Raw genomic sequence first — 22,642 nt, 5'->3', positions numbered from 1 at the left:
CCCTGACCCTTTATATGCCATTTATAGTCTGAGTGAGAATGACATCCCCCTTACTAGCAAACTGTCCAATCCAGCTGCATGTGTCAAGATTGTATTAGGCACTAAGTGAAATATATATATGACCTTTTAGTGTTTTACACATTGGGTCCTCCTCCAAGGCTCTGGGCTGTAGATCATCTCGACCACTGCTCCTGACCCAGGAATCACTTAAGGGTTTTTTGGGGTCCTTTACTTTTTAAAAACAAACAAAATGGCACCAAAGAAGGACGTTAAGAAAGCTGCACCAGCATCAGCACCAGCACCGGCTCCGGCTCCGGCTCCCGCCCCAGCACCTGCCCCAGAACCAGCTAAACCCAAAGAACCAGTCATTGATCTGAAGAGCATCAAGGTAAATGGCTGAACTTGTGTGGTCACTGAAAGAGCTCCCAGAACACAAGCTGGAAAATTTAGCAGATCCCTGCAGTAAACATTTGCATTTGTTTGTGGGTGTGAGACAGCAGTGAAATGAATGAGTAACCGGAATGGATTTTCTGATTTATCTGAGCTTTTTATGTATTTACATTGCTGGAAATATCGAAGGCATGGCACGCAATTTAATGCAAAAGCAAAGCCTGGCAAGTTCAAAAAATTTTTAACCTAGTGGCCAGTATAGCTTTTATCTTGTCAACATCAGCCTGGCTCTGAGTCATTGTCTATTCGGTGGAGCTCCATGTAAGAAATTTTTAATGGTAAAAGACACACACAATTAGATGCATGAAAACTGAATTAGTAAGACTACAAACTCCACTCCTTCATTCCCACTGTTTCAAAGTGACTCATTACTTTGCAACTTTCACTCTGAACTCCTTTCCAAATTTTAGGAAGCAGCTGTTGTCTCTTTAGTCCTGGGTGCATTTATTTGACAGCTGCTTTGCTTATCCTCCATAAAAGATAACTTTGGCAATTCCATCAATTTCCTTTTAGCTTTGCTCCTACAAATATTGATCCTATAGTAAATGAGATCATGAGGTGGAAAACCTTTAAGGAAAATGTTTCAGTGACTATATTTCTCATCTACATGTTTTTGTTCAGAATTTGCTAGTTGCTCCAAAGTGAAACTAACAAACAGGAAAAGCCTTTCAGAGGTTTTTCTTAGATTGCAGATTAATCTGAACTCACATTTTCTTTGGCTTTTGCATGCTAATATTAAGCTAAATTGAATGTTGTCGATTCTTTACGTGACACTCTAAAGAGAACTGTCTGCAAGGAGGAATTCTGTATTTGGGAAAGGGGAGATGGGGAAGAGGAAGGAGATAGATCAACCTATATCTCTGAGCAACATTATAAATAGTCATTCCCCACCTACCTGGGAAGCTTCTTGTCAGATTACCAATTTGGGAATCTCTACATAAGAAGTCCTGCCTAATATGGAGAACTGAAGTGTAGAAGATACAGAAACAATTCTGAGAACCCTTTTCATTTTAGCCACAAAACCCCATAATGAATTATGTTTAGGTTAAGTCCACACATACAGCTTGGTGTTTCCCTGACATTTGACTATTCAGACACTTTCAATTTGTTTATTGAAATCTTTTAAGTTTTCTTTAATTTTCACAGCCTGACCTTAAATGTTAAGTCAATATTTTATTTAAAACAATAAAAAAGTTCGAGGATAAAATAATACACACCTACTACATTCCTCAAAATATTGAGTCTGAGCTGATTAATGAAACAAAAATTGAAAGCCTTTTTAAAATACTCAGAATGGTCAGAATAGAGGATAAGAATATAGACCCACCATCTTTGGCAATATTTTCTAAAACTAGATTAAACCTTTCACTTTACAAACATCCAGTTATGAGGAGGAACGTGGGATGGATTTTCTACTAAATTATTTAAGTTGGTTTGATGGCTGCATGTGTCCAGTTCATTAGGAGAAAATAGAATTTTCCACCCCAGCAATCTCAGCTAAACTATCTTTGCATAAGTAGGCAATCGTGCATTGCCATATAAAACATGGAAGCTGCACTCTCAGGCACGACAGCAGTTCAGCATGATCCCGTTCTTCGCTCATACAGCTCTGTATGAGATAAAGATAAATAGTTAAATAGATAAATGGAGATAAATAGTTATTGGTAACAAAGCCAGGGCTCTGTGTTTTGTCTGATTGGTATTGGTAACATAGCATGGCTCATTTATATTCGGTATAGTTATGTTTTAGAATAAAAGAATTCTATCTTTCCTCCTGGATAAAAAAAATCCTGACTGCTTATAAAAAGAGACCCTCCTCCTTTTTAAAATAAAAAGACTAATAAGGCAGCATGTATGAGGTAGGTACGTATTATTATTCCCATTCTACAAATGTGGAAACTGAGTCAGAGATGTTAGGTGGCTTTCATAAAGCCACAGAATGAATATGAGACAAAAATAGAAATGGATTTAATGTATTTCTTGCCCCAGTTCTGTGCTCTGACCAATAGACTCCACTTCTACAAGTGTCTCCCTCTTTTTCTTCCCCTCTAGCCAAGTACTTATGACTCCTATCACCAAAGAACTTCTCAATCATTAGTGTATTTAACTTCTCAACAACCTCACAGAGGCAGGGAAATATTTCCCTATAACTGAGGCATAGAGAGCTTGACTTGGCCAGGGTGACAAGAAGTTTGTAGCAGAGACAGGAATTAAAAACAGGTCTTTTGAGTCAGTCTAGTGCCTTAATCACAAGAACATTCAGCCTCCTTCTAGTTCAACAGGAGAAATGTCAGGAAAAGTGTGGCACCCTTGTCGTTCAAGCTGCTAGAATTAAGAATTCCCACCCAGACTCTTAACAGGAGTTGATGAACAACCTGAGCTTCCTATTTTATTGTAAAACTAAGCCCTTAAATCAGGAGATACGGCCAAGAAGCAGAAGCTGGCAGATGTTTATTGCTTTAAAAATGTATCAGATACAGTAAGTATTATTTTAAAATGCCTCGGGACAAGATTTTCAAAATCTGACTAGTGACTGTTGGGCACCTTATCTGAGACCTCAAAGTGGCTTGGTTTTCAGAAAGTGCTGAGCACCCACCCTCTAAAAACCAGCCCCCTTTAAGATGGCCTAAACTGGACACCTAAAAATTAAGGCACCCAAAAATCCCTTTTGAAAATCTTGGCACACATTTCACCCCATTCCTTAACCTCAGCAGTCCTTTCATCTTACATTAACTCAGTTAAAGACAAATATGTAGCAGCTCATTTGAGCTGTCTGGGGCTGGTGCCAAATTTACTGCTTTCTAGCACCACCTATCGACTGTAAAATTGATTAACATTGATGCTGGTCTAAAACGGGAATATTCCTTAAACTCTGCCCCATTCTTGACTGATAGCAGGTTAGTGTATGATGACTGAGGGGAGAAAGGTTGGGGAAAAAATGGGGGAAATAGGATTAGGAAGATGAGGACATACTTTGTTCCAGCTCAGATGTGTGAGGCTCTATTTTGTCCCCATGCAGAGAACAACAAATATTCAGGAGCCCAGTTTCCCCAAACCTTTCAATGATGGAGTTTTATTATAGCTTTTTATTACTACTGCACTTATGATTTTATTATCAGGTGTACAGGTTGATACAGCAAACATAATAGGAATGTATAAACAAAGGCAGAGATACCGAGTGATGCATGCATATGAGAATTACAAGAGTGTGCACAAAAGGAACCAGTAGCGATTAAGGAAAAGAATGTCAAGTTTTGTCAATTCCGTAAGAATACCAGTATCCTTGCAGACATGGATGTGAAGACAGATATTCAGTAGTCAATTACTGCAACGGAAGTTAGGAGCCTAAATCCTTTTGTGGATCTGGGCCTGGGTGAGTAGAGGTACTTTAGCTGACTCATGCTCTCTCTCAAGAGGAGAATATACACCTTAAAACAGATACAACCGACCAGACATTTGTATCATTGACAGACTGCTTAAATACAAAGAGTAGGCTTCTGCTACATCAAATACTTTCTTTCCCAGCCATTCCAATGGAAACAAAGGCTTGAATTGTGCAGCATAACATTACGCTTTGCTTCTGTGTACACGCATGGGCATGGTATTACAGTCTTTGCAGTAGTGGTACTTAAGTTACTTGAAAGGCATTTTGAGCTATCTAAAGTATCACAGGTGCTGGATAAGATCAAATTCTTGTCTTGTGTATTATTACACTGCAAAGAAATGGAAAAACTGTACATATCATAGCTAGTCCTCAAGAAAGCACAGAACTGCCAACATGCTGTTTGATATACCCACTGTGCCCAACTTGGCAACCCTCTCCTATCCAGGACAGATTTTGGCCCTCTTTGCAGGTAGGGGGAGTTCTATTTGTGAAGCCTCACCTTCACCTGCCTTAGTGTTCTGACTTAATTATAATTGTAAATGCCCCTCCAAGAGCGCCTCAGCAATCAGTGAACCACCAGCATAGCTCCCAATGTCAATATTTTTGTATCCAGGTGCTGGAGACAGTGGGCTTGATTCTCCATTTTCTGGCACCCTATGTAATCATTTACATTTGTGCAAAGTGAGTGTAAATTGCTACCCTTCTCTACCAGCACTCCCTACATAAGGTTCAAGGCAATGGAGAACTAGTCCCAGGATCAATGTCTCAACAGAAAATAAGGCTATCTGCTGCTATAGCATTATAAATGACATCTGTTTTGGAAACATGGCCTCCCAAAGATGACATTTTCAGGACTAGGAGTACTTGTGGCACCTTAGAGACTAACAAATTTATTTGAGCATAAGCTTTCGTGAGCTACAGCTCACTTCATCGGATGCATTCAGTGGAATGAATAAATCTCCCCACTGTATTTTCCGCTGTATGCATCCGATGAAGTGAGCTGTAGCTTACGAAAGCTTATGCTCAAATAAATTTGTTAGTCTCTAAGGTGCCACAAGTACTCCTTTTCTTTTTGTGGATACAGACTAACATGGCTGCTACTCTGAAATCTGTCATTATCAGGACTGAAACCCCAGCCTGGTGAGCATTATTAGACTACACATCTTCAAATTAAAAAAAAAAGAGTCTCCTAGGTAACTGGTTACTGCATGATGCATAAGAAAACCTGTTGCATGGATGTGAACTGTGAATTTTTTTCTTTTATAGATGACTCTTAAGATGGTATAAAGTAGTTCTCAAATTTTCTTTATCTCTTGTTGCATTCACTACTCAAGCAGGTCATCTCTGAATGGACGTTGCCAGGGGTATAACAAGAGAGGTAACTGCTAAATGCATTGACAGAAAGCATCTAGGATGGAGAACTTCAGTACATCAACCACTACGTGGTTAGTGTGATCACAAATGCCAGTGGAGTGAAAGAGTACAATGCAGACTCACTGCCTTTGGTGCTGCAGATTAAGGAACTGGAATGTTAATAATAGTTCAGGATTTCCTTTGCAACTAGTAGATTCTGGACTCTTTGTCCAGATCCTCAGCAAAGACGCGATCCAATGCCCACTGAAGTCTATGAAAACAAAGGCCACGGACTCAGTTGTATATTGGATCAGGCACTAGTGGCTACTTGCAGGGATTTTTTGGGGGGGTGGGAGGGGGATGTTCAAAGGTGACTAAGACACTTTTGAACTCCCCAATCCTATGCTGGCTCCACACCAAACCAGTCCCCTGATATAAGTCTGACCAAGGGGATGCTGCAGCACATAGGGACCACTGTGGGGCAGGGAAGACTCAGCCATGCCCTTTCCCACACCCACACACCAGGCTATAACTGCTTTATACCCGCTGAGGACTCTCTATGCCAGCTTTAAGTCTGGTTTGTACTAGTAGCGCTGGACAAAGTGGCCTTAATGCGGAGGATAACCTGGACATCAGAATCAGATAGATTCTGAAATCCTGTCATGTGAAAAACAAAGTTCACCGCTGGTGACGTGTTGAAGTCTACCTAGTTTTGCCAAAACAAAAGTTTATGAGACAATACTTTTTTTTTTTTTTTTGGGGGGGGGGGGCGAGTTCAACTCAGATTTTTCATAATTTCATCTGTGCAAGGAGCCTCCCGTAGGTGAAACCTGGCTTTACTTGTAGCAAATCTCTCATTCCCGTGTTTGCTAGCCTGAAAAACTGTTTGAAAAATAGTTTGTGCCATGATGCACATCTGGCATACTTCAGTGGTGTTTAAAACAAGAGAATAGTACCAATTGTGAACTTCTGAAGGCATTTATCACATTTTTTTTTTTGGCCAGGAATAATGGAAATTAAGGCAAATTACACAACGGGCTAAATTGTCCAAAACTCAGAATAGCCTGTTTTGCTGATAATAGCAATTAAAGCAAAAAAGAAGAAAAAAAATCAATAGTTTGAAACTGCTCCACTCACTGGAACATCATTGTAACACCCTTTGTGAGAGAAGTTAAAAGAATGAGCTGAGCTCACATAAGCTAGTTAGAGGAAGGTTACTTATTTAGCGAATGAGCAGTAAAGAAACAAGTAATCTGTAAGGAGATATGAAATAGCCACAGCTAGAAATTCTCCATCAACTTCCCTGATGTTATATTTGGATCTTACACTAGATCCCGAAGAGCAACTTTCAACTGTCTGGCTCATTACACAGGACAGCTGGCTGGGGAAAGTGAAGATTTTAAAGATTTTCACATCCCAAAGGGGACAAAAAACAAAAATCTCAAAAGTTTTCACAGACTGAAAATCCGGAGGGGGGGGGGGGGAAAAAGATTTGTTTCAAATCTGACTTTAAAAAAAATCATAGATTCATAGATGCTAAGGTCAGAAGGGACCATTATGATCATCTAGTCTGACCTCCTGCACAACGCAGGCCACAGAATCTCACCCACGACTCCTGCGAAAAACCTCACCTGTGCCTGAGGTATTGAAGTCCTCAAATTATATTCGAATCAGCTTACATTTTGAATTACAAAGCCATTGGGAAAGTTGGAATTTTTCATTCTGAAAATGTCAAAACAAACCATGTCAGCTGTTTTTTCAAAATGTTTACAAATCAAGAAATAGATCAAACATGAACCTTTCCCATGATAAGTTTCGGTTTCAACAAACCAGCATTTTCTGACACAAATTTTTTTGTCAACAAATTCCCAGCCAGCTCTATTACACAGTACTTTAATGTCAAGCAGCAATCGCTCAAGTAACGTTAATATACTAACATGACCACTGGGAGGCATATTAAAACAACGAATCCATTTGAGACTATCACTAGATGTCAACAGCATTGAATTTCCTACTCACATCCTCTAGATTTTCATGCAGTGCCAAATGCAATTAGAAAAGGGACACTTTTACAAATTAGGCCAAATGAATGCTACTTCCCTCTGGAAAGCTAATGGAATCTGTGCAAAATGATACCATCAACGCTGCAGCTGTCCCACATTTCACTTTCAGGCATTTTAGGACTGCAAATGAATTAATCAGTTAGCTTCATCCAAAAGTTGCTCCATAACTGCCAAGTATGATAATATGCAGTGTTGTTGGAGCCGTGTCGGTATTGTAATGTATTTCTGACTTTGCACGCAAAGACTTTAAAAAATAAATTTATCTGTACGTAGGTCCATTAGATTGAAGGATGCATCTGACCTTTTATATTTATAGAGGCAATCCTGATGATATAATTAGATGAATTCGTTTTTATTTCCTTCTTTTATTGTATTACCAGGGACTTGTTATAAAACCAGAACCTTTGTTACTTTGGCATTAATCTGCTCCTGAGGTTTATTCCCCAGATAAAAGACAGAGTTAAATCCATTGGGCCTAATTCTCCTCTCCCTTGAACTGGTGATGAGAAGTAAATGAGAAGTAACTCCACTGAAGTCAACAGAGTTATGCCAGTTTGATACCAGGCTAACTGCGAGGAGAATCAGATCCCTGCTCTTTAGCGAGGCTACTGTGGCTTCAGTAAGGCGTGTAGACTTCTGTGTCTCTGCCAAGTAGGTGCAGTGGAAAGGACAGTTAGTTGCAGTTAGTGTCGAACTTTACTGGTGATCGGTTCTCATGCTGCAGGGCATTAGCAGATTGCCACCTGATGTCCAGTGAAATTTCCCCCCACCCCCACCCCCGATATATGATGTTGAACAATTAATATATTTTGGGGGCTTTAGAACTTCCTCTGAGACATCCAGTATATGGTAAGCCATTGCCAGACACATGGCATTTTGAACTACAATGAGGGACCGCCTATCAAGTCCTGTTCTAGTGATTTTAATGTCTCAAGAGTTTTATGAGTTGGTTTCTCCACACCTTAACACTCCTGGAATCAATGAAATCATGCTGGTGGAAAACCAATGTCACCAGTGGCCCCTGGACTTCATTGTTATTTGTCTTGTATTAGGCCTGGTCTATACTAGAAAATTAGATTTCAGAGGTGTGAAATCCATACCCTTGAGCAGCATAGTTAAGCTGACCAAAGTCCCCATATAGACAGAGTTAAATTGACAGAAGAATTCTTCCACTGACCTAGGTACCGCCTCTTGGGAAGACGGGTTACCTATGCCATCAGGAAAACCCCTCCCGTCAGTGCAGATAGTGTCTACACTAAAGGGCTACAGCAGTGCAGCTGAAGTGTTTCCAGTGTAGACCAGCCATTAGTTTCTAGCGGCCTCAATCAGGGCTCCTTTGTGCTAGGCACTGTATGTCAATATAACAAAGAGATGGACCCTGCCCAGAAAAGTGGGGGAAACACAGGAGGAGTAGATGAACTTTCCACATATAAAGATCTTAGCCTCATCCTCCAGGGCCTTTCACCTTGTGCAGGCATTTATCCCTGTGAAAAGTGAATGTGAAGCAAGTGCTACCAGATCAAAAATGGTAGTGTTTCTCCCTCACTTTGCACTAGTGTAAATGGCTTTGCAGAGTAGCAGGTTCCCTGCTTTCATGCCAATAGTCATTTTTTATTCTTAGGAAGTCAGAAAAAAGCAAACCCTGCAAATATGCTACTTAGCAGCCATTGTGCCTGTAGAGAATATCATAGATATTAGGGATGAAAATGGCCTATTGCATTGGTGTAGCTCATCTGTCCACACCCCTTGGCCAGTTCAGGTTTGTTCCTACAGTACTTTGTCCGATCTGGATTTAAAATTATTTAAGTGGTTGGGCTCCCATTGTGCCTTGGTGAGGGTATTTCCCAATCTAACAGACCTCAGTGTTAGGACTTCCCTTTGTTCTTTTTCATGCACTGTAACTCCCTCCTACCCCCTTGGAACACTGCACCAGTGATTCTTGACCTTTTCTACGCTGCATCCCCCTTTGAACTCCCACTCTCTCAATTTGGGATCTAGTCAGGATCCCACATTGGAGCGAGTGATCACAAACCTCAGGTTGAGAACCCCTGACCTAAACAGTGTCCTTCCCTTTTTTGGTGTTAAAATCCTTCAACTGCATCTAGACAGTTATCTATTCACTTATTATTATTGTTGACTAAAGTGACCACAATTCAGTTCCTTTGATCTCTCCATACATTGCAATCCCTCCAGCCATTCATTATTTTTGTTGTTGTTTTCTGAATTTCCCTGCAATGTGAGTATCTTCCCATGGGTCCTGTAGTCATCACGTAGTCTGACAATACAGAAAGAGTTACTCATGAAAGTTCTGATCTATCAAAAGCCAGAGAACATTTTGCAAACGTTACCAAACATCACTGACAGAATTTGAAACAGGACCACAGAGCATGTTAAATGAAGAGAAATAAACTAAAAATCAATGTTGAATTTGTTTTAATATGTTCTTGCAATATTTTCACGCTGAAGGCCACATTCCATTGCCCTTCCCCAAATGGAGAAGCATCTTACTCCTGGAGCAGTCTGATTAAAGTCAGGGGAATTGACCCTAGCATTACTCGGTATAAGTAAAGATATCAGAATCTGTTTCTAAATCTAAAATATTGCTTAGTTCATTTTAATCTAGAATCTGTAACAATATGGGGAATGTCTCTGGCATACCTATATTTCCCCTTCTGAGCCAAAGCCTATTGAAGTCAGTGAGAGTCTGTTCATTGACTTGAAGGGGCTTTGGATCAGACCCTTATTTCAGACATATATCAATCCATGCAATTCAGCAGCATCCTTCAGAGTCCATCAAAGCCAATCCCATCGTCAGTTCTGTAAAATGCCTCCCTTATGCCTCCATTGATCTGATTGCAGGATCAATGATTACATGTATATCCATCCCCTCTTCACATAACTCCCAGCCTCTGGAAGTAGAATAGATTGAAAATAAAATGTAATACGAAAATTTATGTCCAAAATATTTTAGTTTTCATCAAAAATATTTTTGGATGAAGTTTTTAAGCCAGCCATAGATCAGGTCAGAAAATGCAATAACGTTTTCATTAATGTTTTCACTGAAAAAACACTCCATGTTTTCCCGTGGCAAAAATCTTTTCAGTGGAACATTTTCCAGCCAACTCTGCTAGGCAGTGAATGGCTAAGATTGGGACCGAATTTTACATTCCATAAGCAGCAACACGCTGCATTGAGACTAGCTGAAGTAACCCACTGAGTAATATTTAGAGGTGGTAATAATTTTTTAAAAGTTCCCATTCTCCCCCCCCACAACTGCCCCATCCGCATTAACCAATCAGAATCTACAGCTAAGCTCTGTTCACAGCGTTCTTACTTCTTCTGCCACATCCTCAGCCGGTGTGAATCAGTGTAGCTCCACCTCAGAGATATGCCAGTTTACAACCACTGGGGATCTGACAGCATCTCAATGCATCAGAAAACTGGGCTAAGCGAAACATCTGAAGAAGTGGGGTTTTTTACCCACGAAAGCTTATGCTCAAATAAATCTGTTAGTCTTTAAGGTGTCATCGGACTCCTAAACAAGAGCCTCAGCCCAGTGTACGAGGGCAATCCAACCTCCACACTTGGGATTCACAGAGCTGATTGGCCGTGGGTAGATCATGCAAATGAGCTCCCCACAATCCAAACACTACTACTATCTATCCTGGATACGTCCCTGCCCACCCTCACTTATATAAAATAAATAAATAATATACCATAATAATTCATAACAACACACTTCTCATGTTCAGGAAACGTTTCAGACACAAAGTCACACTCATCATTAATGTAACTAACTCAGTCCCCAGTGAAAAAAGGCAAATTCCTTTACCACGTTTTATAGGTGGAGAAGCAGAGGCAGAGAAAGCTCAATGAACCTGCTCAGTGACATACAGCAGGTTAGAATGAAAGCCAGGATTTGAATTCAGATCATCGGGTCCCATTTGTCCAATAACTTTACCCACAGGCCCTCCCATGAGGTGAAGGGAAAGCTTCAGAGCTAAATTTCCCGGGCTTTTTAGGACACCTCATATCTTGAGTTCGGAGGTGTGGGCTAGTCTTTCCTCTGGTTACTGGATGCAGTCACCAGGGTGACTAGACCTGTGCCACTTACCACTCCTTCCCAGTACACATCTGGGACTTCTCCACTGGCTAGCCTGCCATGAGGTCCTCTCCTCTCCTGTCCATTCTCCATCCCACCATTTACAGGCACTCTACTCAGACCCCCATCCCCATCACTGGGAAAAGTGTGTTAATTCCACCTGCAGTACAACAAAACCTTCCCGAGCTCCCCTCATTCCCATCAGAAGACGACCCTCTCCCCTTGCCCCACAAGGGAACTATACAATTTGCTTTCTGGTGCTCCTTCTGGACAGATGGAGGGATTCCTGCCCCCACTCAGTGGTGGAGGCTCCAATCCATCACTGCTGCCGTGGATGGGTGGAATCTCACCCGGTTGATTTTTCCCCCTTGTCTTTTCTTTCCTCACACTCTCAAGCATCATTTTCCACACATAGTCGAAGACGTTGGGAGAACCTTTGGCCTAATGTCACCCTTATCTAGCTTTGAAATAAAACAATCAGTTGGGAAATATAATTTTAGGGGTTTAGGGTCACATACCACTTAATGTTTTCTTCATGCCCAACAGATACCAACGACCCAGAGAAAAATAAACCATCTAGTCTGCCCATTCCCTCCATATTAGTGGGTCAGGCAACATACTATATATGTCCATCACGTCCTGTAATGTCATTAGGAAGGAGTTAGTATAGCCATGCAAGCCCCAACCTGGCTTCACTCTGCTGTGCATAAAGAAGTCCTGTGGAACACAGACCTCAACAGAAGCAGAGACTGGGAAATCCGTAGTGCCTCAAAAATGAATTACTCATTGGCATGCAAACCATTAACTTCAATTACAGCCTCAGCAATAGAGAGGGTCTAAACATTCTGATAATTTTTCCATTAAAAATGTGTATTGAGATACTGGGCTCAGTAGGTCAAGTCAACCTTTAAAGGAAAGACAGGATGGATCAGCTAGTCATTCAGAATCAACATTTACATTGTTAACGTCAGAACTAAACCAATAATTGTTCTACAGACCAGCCCTCTTCACATCATAACGGCCATCTGCAGCACCACACTGGCATAAGAAAGGCCTGATCCAAAGCCAGCTGAAGTCAATAGGAGTCTTTCCATAGATTTCAATGGGCTTTGGAACAGGCACCAAGTCTGCTGGCTGGAAAACCTCAGCCAGTTCAAGTACCCACAGCTTTCTGGGGAGTCAAGAATCTGTATGTGAAAATGTAAAACCAGCCAGATGGACAGACACAGAGCTCCTCCCTCTCTGTGGCTGACTTTATAGCCTGTGGAACAAATACGAGCTCCTCAGAAAGAGGAGCCCCAAGCAGGTTGAGAAGAAATATTCCTTCTTTACGTTACAGCTCTAGAAAGTGCTGACAAGATTCAAACCTCACTGAATCTTGTCACTCCCTGCCCCTTTCTGGCCACCTAAAAATAGCCCCAGTAAAATGTCTGTCAAGAAATGGATCTCTCTCTTTGCCCTAAGAAAGCTAAAGAACTCTACAAGGGGAGTGGCCGCTTCATTCTGACACTCGAGCTGGTTGTGATGTCACACCCTTCACATATATAAGAAGAAGAAAAGCGAGGGAGGAAGGACCACTCTCTCAGGGACTCAAGAAGCCCTCGGCCAATTCCTCCAGCCCGTCTGCTCTTCTTCTTTTCCAACCATCTCAATCATGGTGGGTCCACAGGAAAGATAATTCTTAATAGTGAGCCAATCATTTTAATCCGTGTATCTAGCTTCTAGTTTGGGTTAGCTGTAGGAGGAAAGGAGGCCAGAAAAAGCATTTGGTTTGAGGTAGGAAGTCAAGCAAGCAGGAACCTCTAAAGTTTTAGTTTGGCCTTGGGGGAAAAATGAAGCTTAATGGATTCTGCTAGGCTGTCCAGTTGGTCTCGTCTCTTGCACTGGTTAGTGGTAGCAGTGTAGTTCCTATAACTTTACACTGAACAGATACTATTGCAGTATTCTATGCTAATTTTTTTGTATATGATGCACTCTGATGTGGTTGCAAAGGAACCATATAATAAATTATTACCTTAGGAACAAAGTGCTGATAAACAACTAATTTAAAAACAAGGAGGCTTTAATGTATAGGTTTATTTGTTATCCTAATGCTGAGCTGTTGGTTAAGCAATGATACTTCAAATGATCTTAATGTTGTGTGTCTGTAGTAAAATGATTAATGGCCTGGAAGTACATTAACAACTTCTCTGTTTGTTAAGAGACACTTGATTCATTGCTTAAGCTGCAGCCCTGGTTTAGCCCTAGATTTTCATTTCAACAGAATCTTTAAATAGTCTTAAGATGCTTTAAAAAAAAAACCCCAAAAAAACCAAAAAAACCCAAGCAGACACTTGCTAATATGACTTGTCATGGTTTAGTTACACTGGGCAGGACACGGATGCTAGAACTCTCCGCTACCTTGTGCTATTTTCTTTCTTCTATCAATGCATTTTCAACAGTACTAGTTCTCTTTTTCTCTCTCTTTTTTCCCTCCCAACTGCAGTCCTTCAGTGCTGACCAGGTTGCCGGTAAGTAGAACAGGAATTTAACTGCTGTAGTACTGAGGTAATAGACTACCAAATACTAGACGTTCCCTAGTCTAACCAGAACTTTCTCCATTGCTAGCCCTGTTGGTATTCGAGCTACTCCTGAGAATTGGACAGATAAGCTCATTTTTTGGATCTTTGAAAGATGATTCATGGAGGTAGTTGGATGCTTTAAAATCCAACAGGTCCCCCGCCCCCTTTTTTTAAAAGCTATTTTTGTGATTGATTTCTTTCCAACAGATCGAGTTCTCCCAGGAGCAGCAGGATGGTAAGTCACAAGACAGCCAATAATATATCTGCACATGCATTCTGATAAAGTTTAACCTTAAGGAAGACAGGAAGACAGATCTTCAGCTGATATAAATCAGTATAGAACCACTAATGACACAGGAGTCATGCTGACTTATACCAGCTAAGGATCTGACCCTAGATTTCCAGGTCACTTATTTGAATGCTTACATTCTGCCTAATCTGCCAGGTACATGGATCCAAGAGGACCCCTGATATTGCCTCCTGTACCTGGTACATCTTCTTCAAAGTGTGTCATTGATGTGTCAAATGGATGCTGAGAAGCAGTTTTTAATCATAGGAAACTAGGCTGACACCATGAGAAGGGAAAAGCGAAGCTGAAAAATTAACTTAGCTGCAGTTACACTGGATTTGTTATTTACATTAATGGAAGATTAAAAAGCTCTATGAAATACCTGCTTGTCACTCTTGGCTGGGAGATGATACGGGGGAAAAAAAGAGAGCTATATTGCTGCAAATATACTTATGAAGCATGGAAATAGTTAGCAAATTATTCATGTATACTGGTGCGTATAATAATCTGGATGTATTGCTATCCTATGCTTGCTGCTATATTTCCTGCTTCTATATCAGTAGCTAGCAAGGTACAGGATTATTCAGTTAAACCTGTAGTCTTCCTAAACAGGTCTGGCTCAAATCCCGAAGTTTTAGAAATTCCCCTTTAAAGAGCTTAAAATCTGCTCCAGGAATGTTTATTAAATATCCTAATGGACACATTTTGGTTATGTTACATAGTATAATGTAGGCTAAAAACAGCGAAACCCGGTACAAAATGAATTTGATCCCTGCTGTGAATACCTTCTGTTTCGAGGTGAGGTACAAAGGATCAACTAGAAATCAAAAGTGACAGAAAGGGAAAATTCATCAGAGCTTTCAGCTAAAAAGACAGACCTAAATCATGAAGTCTCAATCTGAACTTCCAGGGTCTGATTCCACTCTCGGTAAAACCAGAGTTAAATGAGAGTAACTATCAAAGTCAAATGAGTTACACCAGCATGTAATCAGAACTAGGCCCCCTGGTTCCAAACACTCCTGATCACTAAGTGGGTTGATCTGGACTCATCCCTAATTATAACTAGGGTACTTTCACAAAGTGGTTGGGAATGGTTATGGAAAAATTGTGTCAACTAGAATGCTTGTGTATAACAAAGCAACAGCTTTTCCAGCCTCCATCCTGCTTTTCCAGTCTCCGTCCTGCAAAGTAGCCAGCTGTTGCAAAGTTGTGATGACTGATCCAAGTAATGGAGCAATTAAAGGCCACTTGGAAAACAGAATACATTAACCCTACCCATTACAACTATTCAGGCATATTACAGAATCAGCAGCTGAGCATAACACTGTTCAGGGCCAGATTTTGGACTTGCTTACACCAGTATAAATGAGGACTGGCTCCATAGAATTCAAGGGAGGAACATTGCGGGGGTCAGGGGGTGGGGGAGTGTCAGTGAGAGACTGTAATTGGGCCCTTTTCACTGAACTGGGAAGCTGCATCAATGAATATTAAACCCTTTTTGGATTTAAAAAAAAAATATCAAGAGAGGAAAAAATTCGGTCTTGGAACACTCAGTGTGTTTTTGCTAATGGGAAAAAAAGAGTCACATTTTAAACTTAGCTCTGGATAAATATCTTTAACACACAAGACGAACGACCAGATCAGCTGGCATAAATCGGTCAAGTTCCATTGACTTCCATCTCTCGGAAACAGCCAATACAAAGTCTGTAGATTGCAAGATGCTGTTTTGTACAACTCTAAAAGGTCCAAATTGTATAGCCTGCTGTAAAAGGGGAGTGAGGGGAGAGGGCTAGCAGCAATGTGTTGTAGGTCTCAACACATCAGACAGGAAGGGGATTAATTCCAGACGTGTTCTATTGCAGTCTAGCAGAACCACATACTGCATCAGCAGTTTTACTGGGTAGCAAGACTCCTCCAGGCAGACTGTATATGGAGTTAGCACAAAATACATCAGTTTCACGTGTCCCCCAGAAAGATGAATGAAGACAATTTGGCACTTGGCTTATTGACCTAAGTCTGTCCCAAGACAGAAAGAACAGCCACCTATATACAGTGCAGTTGATGCCTTCCTCCAAAATGCGTTTTCAAAATGAATAAGCTGCTGTAGTGAAATACACAATTAGTCCACATTGCACTTAACACACAGGATGGTCAAACTTTTTGCTGTTAAATTACAGTAGATCTATAGCATAGAAGATGCATTCTTGACAAAACAAAGTCAACTGAGATGGATCTTTAGCTAAGTTCTTTATCCCAATGCTATTAAAGCACAAAATAAAGGTTATTAAAGTGGAGTATAGCAGTTGAATATGAAGACTGAGAAAAGTGTCGGTGTTCCAAGGTGTCAACTGGCCTTGTCAAATGGACACTTGTCATCTCGGGGCAGATTTGATTCAGTCAGAATGTACTGGCATGAAAAACTATACAAGGGCTGCCAAAGAAAGAAAGACAGACTCCTTGGGTATCTGTTATATGGGAATGACCCGCCCAGGATGGTGCTATAGAATATGAAATGACAGATGTGGAGAGACATTTCATAGCAATACAACATTGTGAGAGAAGGCAAGGGGTAAAATTCAGATGTGTCAGATTTCATGTTAACAGCCATTCTGCTGAGTCACAGTCAGTGTTCTTCAAAGCAGACAGAGCTCTTGTACTGCAAGGAGCTTTTGCCAAAGGTTTTCATGCCCTTGGTGAAATAAAATCAAATAGAGTATTCAAGAACTTTTTACCTTCCAGTGATTGGCTGTGTTAAGAAACTTGTTCATGAATGGAGACATTTATAGCCAGCTTATCTTCCTTGGCACTTAAGGTAACCACATGGGACAATTACAAAACTACTGTTGGCTATTAGAACCAGGAAAGAGATGAAGGGTTAAAAATAGTGATACTAACATGTCATAGGATGTGAAGTTTTGCTTGAGACCATAGGCCAAAGTCTCTGTGGCCTAACTCCATTGACTTCAGTGGTGTTACACTAGCAGAGAATCTGGCCCCATGTCTTGGTCAATACTGGCTAGTTAATACTGAGCTGCCCATCTCATCTAACCCTCTCATTTTCTCCTTGCAGACTACAAGGATGCTTTCCTCCTCTTTGACAGGACAGGTGAAGGCAAGATCGTCTTAAGCCAGGTTGGTGACATCATCCGTGCTCTGGGACAGAACCCTACAAATGATGAGATCAAGAAGATCCTGGGCAACCCCAGCAAGGAAGGTAACTGTCCTACAGTCTGTAGGCGTCTAATGAGGAAATGCCTCCCCAGCTAGTTAGGGAATGGCACTGGTCACAATGGCTGGGGGTGGCAGCTGTCATTCTGCTAGTTGGGTAAGAAAACCTCTTCACCAGAAAAACTTGAATTGTTCCTAGATCTGTTTGAGGAGAAAGGTGGGAGTAGATTTACAGAGGGGGATTGGGCATTCCGATTTAGGCTTTGAGGAGAATCCATTTTTGATCATTTGGATACCAGGTTACAGTAGGTGTTACCCACTGGTGAGTATGTATTCCAGGCCCCACTCTCTGTCCGATCACAGAGTATAGGAGTCTGTTACAGCCCCAGCTACAGAGCTTTACCTTAAGCTTTACCTCATGCTTTTAGCTCTGGTGGTTCTCCAATTCAGTACCTGGTGTGTCGGCCAAAATGGAGGTTCTCACAGGGGAATAGGGCTAGATCCCCAGCATAACCCTGCTGATTTCAGTGGTTGACTTACACCAACTGAGGAGCTGGCATGTAGAGTTTAACATGGAAATGGGGAGTCTTATTTTAACCAGCACTCAGTGAAATGGCACATTTCTTTTGTTAGGCATTTCTGTTGGCATTGCTCACTTCAAAGATAAAGGCAACAGTGAACATGAAAGGCCGTCTCGATTTATTAATAGCCTGGCTTAAGGTATCATTTAGGTTACATTAAATCTCGGAGTGCTTTTAAATTACTTTAGCAATAAAAGATAGTGACTTAAAGTGAAATAGTAGAACAGTTTCTATTACACTACTGCATTCATATGCTCAAAGCTCTTGGATAACAGCCATCCACTATGTTTCACCTGAGTCCACATGTTTTAAAGTTTGGGCAAAAATCTCTATATTGCAGCTATGCTTTAATTAAAAACCACTCGATGTGGGCCTCACTGAGGACTAGTGCTTCTGCTTGGTTTGAAAAGAGATTGGGTTTAATTTGCTAATGTCGTGAGAAATTTAAAATGATGTCTTAAGCATAAACCTAAGTAGATGTGCTGTGTAGGTGCATGTTCATAAGACTTTTTTAAATTAACAAGCTCTGGTAGCAAAGCCAGTAGAGTCTGTAATATAGACTGTAGAGTCTGTAATAGCCAGTAGAGTCTGTAATATCCCCGCCTGAGCCCTGCTGCCAGAGCCAGGCTCTGGCGAGGATTTAAAGGGCCCGGTGCTCCGGTCGCTGCGGGGAGCCCCAGGCCCTTTAAAGTGCCAGAGTCCTGCCACTGCTACCAGTAGGGGCAGCAGGGCTCCAGCAGGGATTTAAAGGGCCCGGTGCTCCAGCCGCTGCGGGGAGCCCCGGCCCCTTTTAATCACCTCTGGCAGCAGGTCTTGGGCAGTGCTTTAAAGGGCCCGGGGCTCCCCGCAGTGGCAGGATCCCGGGGGCCTTTAAAGCGCCACCGGAGCTGGGTTCGGGCGGGGGCTCCCCGTAGTTGCCGGAGCACCGGGCCTTTAAATCCCTGCTGGAGCCCTGCTGCCGGAGCCGGGCTCTGGCAAGGATTTAAAGGGCCCGGTGCTCTGGCTGCTGCAGGGAGCCCCTGGCCCTTTAAATCACCTCTGGCAGCGGGGCTTGGGCAGTGCTTTAAAGGGCCCAGGGCTCCCCGCAGTGGCAGGACCCCGGGGGCCTTTAAAGCACTGCCGAAGCCTGGCTGCTGGAGCCGGGCTCTGACGGGGATTTAAAGGCCCGGTGTTCCCCGCAGTAGTAGGAGCACTGGGCCCTTTAAATCACCACCAGGGAAGCCGATGCAGCCCGGCGTACTGGCTCTTACCGGTACACCGGACTGGACTGGCTTACTTTCACCTCTGGGGTTGGGGTATAAAGTGGCTTTAAGGCACCTTTGCACCCCCCCAGTCTTGGGCGGATCTGGGGACTGGAGAAGCCTCTGGCATAATTTAGACAACCCTGTGGGGCCTGTGTAAATTATAGTTGCCCTATCAACTGCAGCGCTGCCCAGAATCTTCACAGTACTGAGTCCTGCAGCCCTGCTCCCAGAACAGTCTTCCTGGCCATGCCAAAATCCACCACTGGCTGGAAACCTTCCATTCCAAAAGAATAATATTTTTAAAAAAGTGAAAAGAAGGGTGGAACAGTGGTCTTAACAAACACCAGACTGTAACCTTAACTGGAACTTCCATGATAGTAACAACTAGAATCCATATGGCAGTGGGATTGTTAAAGGCATGGGGAAAGAAACAGGATTAAAGCCGATAGAGGTAATGCGGAAAGAAGGGATGCTTGAGATGGGAGAGCCTTTCTTATTCCAGCATGCAGATTCAGGAGAATTCTATGGAATGGCTTTGTCTCCTGTAGTGTTATAATAACTAAACACTTTCTTTCCAGAGATGAATGCCAAGAAAATTACATTTGAAGAATTCCTGCCCATGATGCAGGCCGCTGCCAACAACAAGGAACAGGGTTCCTTTGAAGACTTCGTTGAAGGTCTGCGTGTCTTTGACAAGGAGGGCAATGGCACAGTCATGGGTGCTGAACTCCGTCATGTACTGGCTACTCTGGGTAAGGGATTTTCATTTCAGCGAGGGACTCAGAAAAGCTAGAATTGTTTAGAGGGCATAAGACAGAGAGGGAAGGGGTGTTACAATCAGTGCTGAGACAGGCATAGGACTATACAGCTAGACTAGCAAGTATTCTACAGGAAATGATAGCATAAAAGGACAAAGACTAACAACCCAGTCTAGAGTCTAAGGCAAAAATATTTTTACTATTTCGAGGCTCAGTCTAAGACATTATAAAAAAAAAATAAAAAAAAAGACACGAGACAATGCTGTAGTTTTCAGGGACATAAAGTTATTCGGCCAATGGCAGAGGCTTCCACATCTTGTTGAATAGTGAGTACACTCTTTCTGGGAGTTTGGATGGCAGACCTTACAAGGAAAGGTGAACAACAATTGGGGGGGGGGCGGAAGGAGAGAAACAAAACATTTTTGAGGATAGAAGGAACTCATGATAACTGACCAAAGAGGCTGGAATAGATGCAAGTTTAACATGATTTCTGAGAGTCTATGGAATGTGGAAACCAACCCAATTCTGTCTGTGCTTCAGGGGAGAAGATGACGGAGGAAGAAGTAGAAGAACTGCTAAAAGGACAGGAAGACTCTAATGGTTGCATCAACTATGAGGGTAGGTATTAATAATTAATAACCTCAGCACTCTCTTCTGCTGTAGATTTGGTATTTCTTTCAGAAATCTTCGTAACTGATTGTTTTTAATGGTGAAATCCTTTATGCCAATAATCAGTGAGTGAGTCAATGAGCCTTCTAGATACATCAGTTAGACAAGGTATAATGAAAAGGATTACTCCAAAAGACAGCTTGTTAGCAGTGATTGCTAAATGGTTGCATTCAACATGCTCAGCCAGAAATCAAGATATGAAAATAAAGGGCTAAAATTCAGCCATGGCATAAATTGCTTCTGTTTGGGCCAACACTAAACTTGGCCTAGAGTTTCTTACTTAGGAAGAGTTCTGACTGCAAGTACAGTTAACCAAAGCCAATGCTTCGAGACAACTCTTGATTTGGCACTTATTCAGTTGTGTCACAGTATAGTGGGAGGGGAGTTTGACTTGCACAGCATTGAAGACTAAGATTGTAATAAAATTATCAGCAGCTCAATCTGATTAGTACTACATTTTATCTTAAAACAAATAGAGCATTAGTGCCTGGAGCTCCTCAAAACTGTTTAATCTGTGAAATACCTTTAAAATAACACTCCCCCACCCGACTAATTCTCTATCAAATCTGCATTACTCCACAGCATTTGTAAGACACATCATGTCTCTTTAAATGGATTTCACAAAATATAAATACGGTATGTCCCTCTGATTTGCATGTTTTATCTTTCCCTTAGGCGCTTTGTTTAGTGGCTTTCCATCTGCATGCAGCCAGCAGTAATGGATAGTGGTTCCCAAGTGATGATAAATACCAGTCTCCTGCTATACAAATAAGGGGAGGGAGTGTTGTCCAGTGGCAGTGGAAAGGAACTGGAAGTCAGAATTCTCTGGTTCCAGTCTCAGCTCTACAACTGACTTGTGGTATGACCATGGGCAAGTCCCCTAACCTCAGCCTCAGTTTCCCAATCTGTGAAATGATTAAATAGCAAACTTATCACTTAACATGAAACTGCTGAGGCTTAAGTAGTGACATCTACTTATCTTCACTGTGATATACAAGAGCTTACTATATAAAAACAGCTCCTTGAGACTTACTGTATCCTACCTCTTCTTTCAACAAACTTGTAGATTAACATGAAAGAGAGGGCAGTGAACTTTAAATACCTGTATGAATTACAGATAATAGCTCCTGAAACTAAATGAAATAGTTATTTAAAAACAACTATTGCAATGGTTATAATATCATTGGAGATAAACATTTCCAGGTAGTACATGAATCTTCAACATTACCACAAATAACAAGACACTTTGAGATCCAAAACTAAGAAATAAAATGCATGGCATGTCAGTTTGCAAGGCTTGCTTCTAGAAGAGAAGAGATGTCATGGAATCTAACTCTTCCCTCTCTCCTTCCCAGAAAAAGTCTAGACTCTGAAGACCAGAATGCACTTCACTTAATGAGATTTGCCTCAGTAAAATTCTTCTTCCATCCAGCACCATCAATATAGAAACCACACAGGACTGTACTATATGCCTCCCACCACAGCAATGTTTTTTAATCAGTAGGTGTCTCCCTCTCAATCATACTTATGCTTCATAAATTGAACATTGAGGCAAGCTAGATGGAATAAATTGTACAGGTATCAAGCCCGATTATTTCTCTTTCCATGTTGTTTGCCATGAAGCAATGTATCCCCTTGAAAAATGTGACAATAAATCCCTGTGGTCAGTCTGTGGCTATAAAGTCTTTCCTTTCTACCAGGCTGTTCAGATCCCATTCACAACACTTCTCAAGTCTTAATTTATTTTCTCTGTATATTGTATTTCATAAAATAAAGTGTTGTGAAAAAATAGTTCTCTTCAGGGGTTGGTTTGCTTCATCTGAATCAAAGCAGTTTTCTCTTGGGGCTGGGAGACGGGCAATTGGAGAGCCACTCCCCTGTGTTAGCACCTAGTCACTCTTTGGAGAAGAGTCATGGTTATTGTCAGAATGCCTTGAATGGTGGCATCCATATAAGTCTTTGAGCAGTTCACCAGTCTACAGTAGACGGGTGCGGCTGTCGCGCCAACCTTTTCATCCT

General features: G+C 41.7%; 1 protein-coding gene across 1 annotated transcript; it reads left to right on the top strand.

The window, feature by feature from the left end:
• The first annotated feature begins 203 nt into the window (after positions 1-203).
• MYL1 (myosin light chain 1) lies at positions 204-22,281 on the top strand. Its single transcript, XM_073304766.2, has 7 exons — positions 204-388; positions 14,122-14,149; positions 17,274-17,417; positions 19,775-19,948; positions 20,495-20,572; positions 21,206-21,259; positions 21,979-22,281. Exons 1-6 carry the CDS (start codon positions 251-253, stop codon positions 21,232-21,234), a joined length of 591 nt encoding a protein of 196 aa, XP_073160867.1. The 5' UTR covers positions 204-250; the 3' UTR covers positions 21,235-21,259; positions 21,979-22,281.
• Positions 22,282-22,642: the final 361 nt, after the last annotated feature.

The sequence above is a fragment of the Lepidochelys kempii genome, chromosome 11 (genome assembly GCF_965140285.1).
Source record: "Lepidochelys kempii isolate rLepKem1 chromosome 11, rLepKem1.hap1, whole genome shotgun sequence".
Lineage (NCBI taxonomy): Eukaryota > Metazoa > Chordata > Testudines > Cheloniidae > Lepidochelys > Lepidochelys kempii.
The sequence above is the reverse complement of the archived record's forward strand: the minus strand, read 5'-3'. Positions and strand labels throughout refer to the sequence as shown.

Excerpts from the sequence above, each read along its gene's own strand:
- MYL1 (XM_073304766.2), top strand. The coding sequence starts at position 251 with ATGGCACCAAAGAAGGACGTTAAGAAAGCTGCACCAGCATCAGCACCA. Across the intron at positions 389-14,121 it reads TTGATCTGAAGAGCATCAAG|ATCGAGTTCTCCCAGGAGCA; the intron begins GTAAATGGCTGA and ends TCTTTCCAACAG. Across the intron at positions 14,150-17,273 it reads CTCCCAGGAGCAGCAGGATG|ACTACAAGGATGCTTTCCTC; the intron begins GTAAGTCACAAG and ends TTCTCCTTGCAG.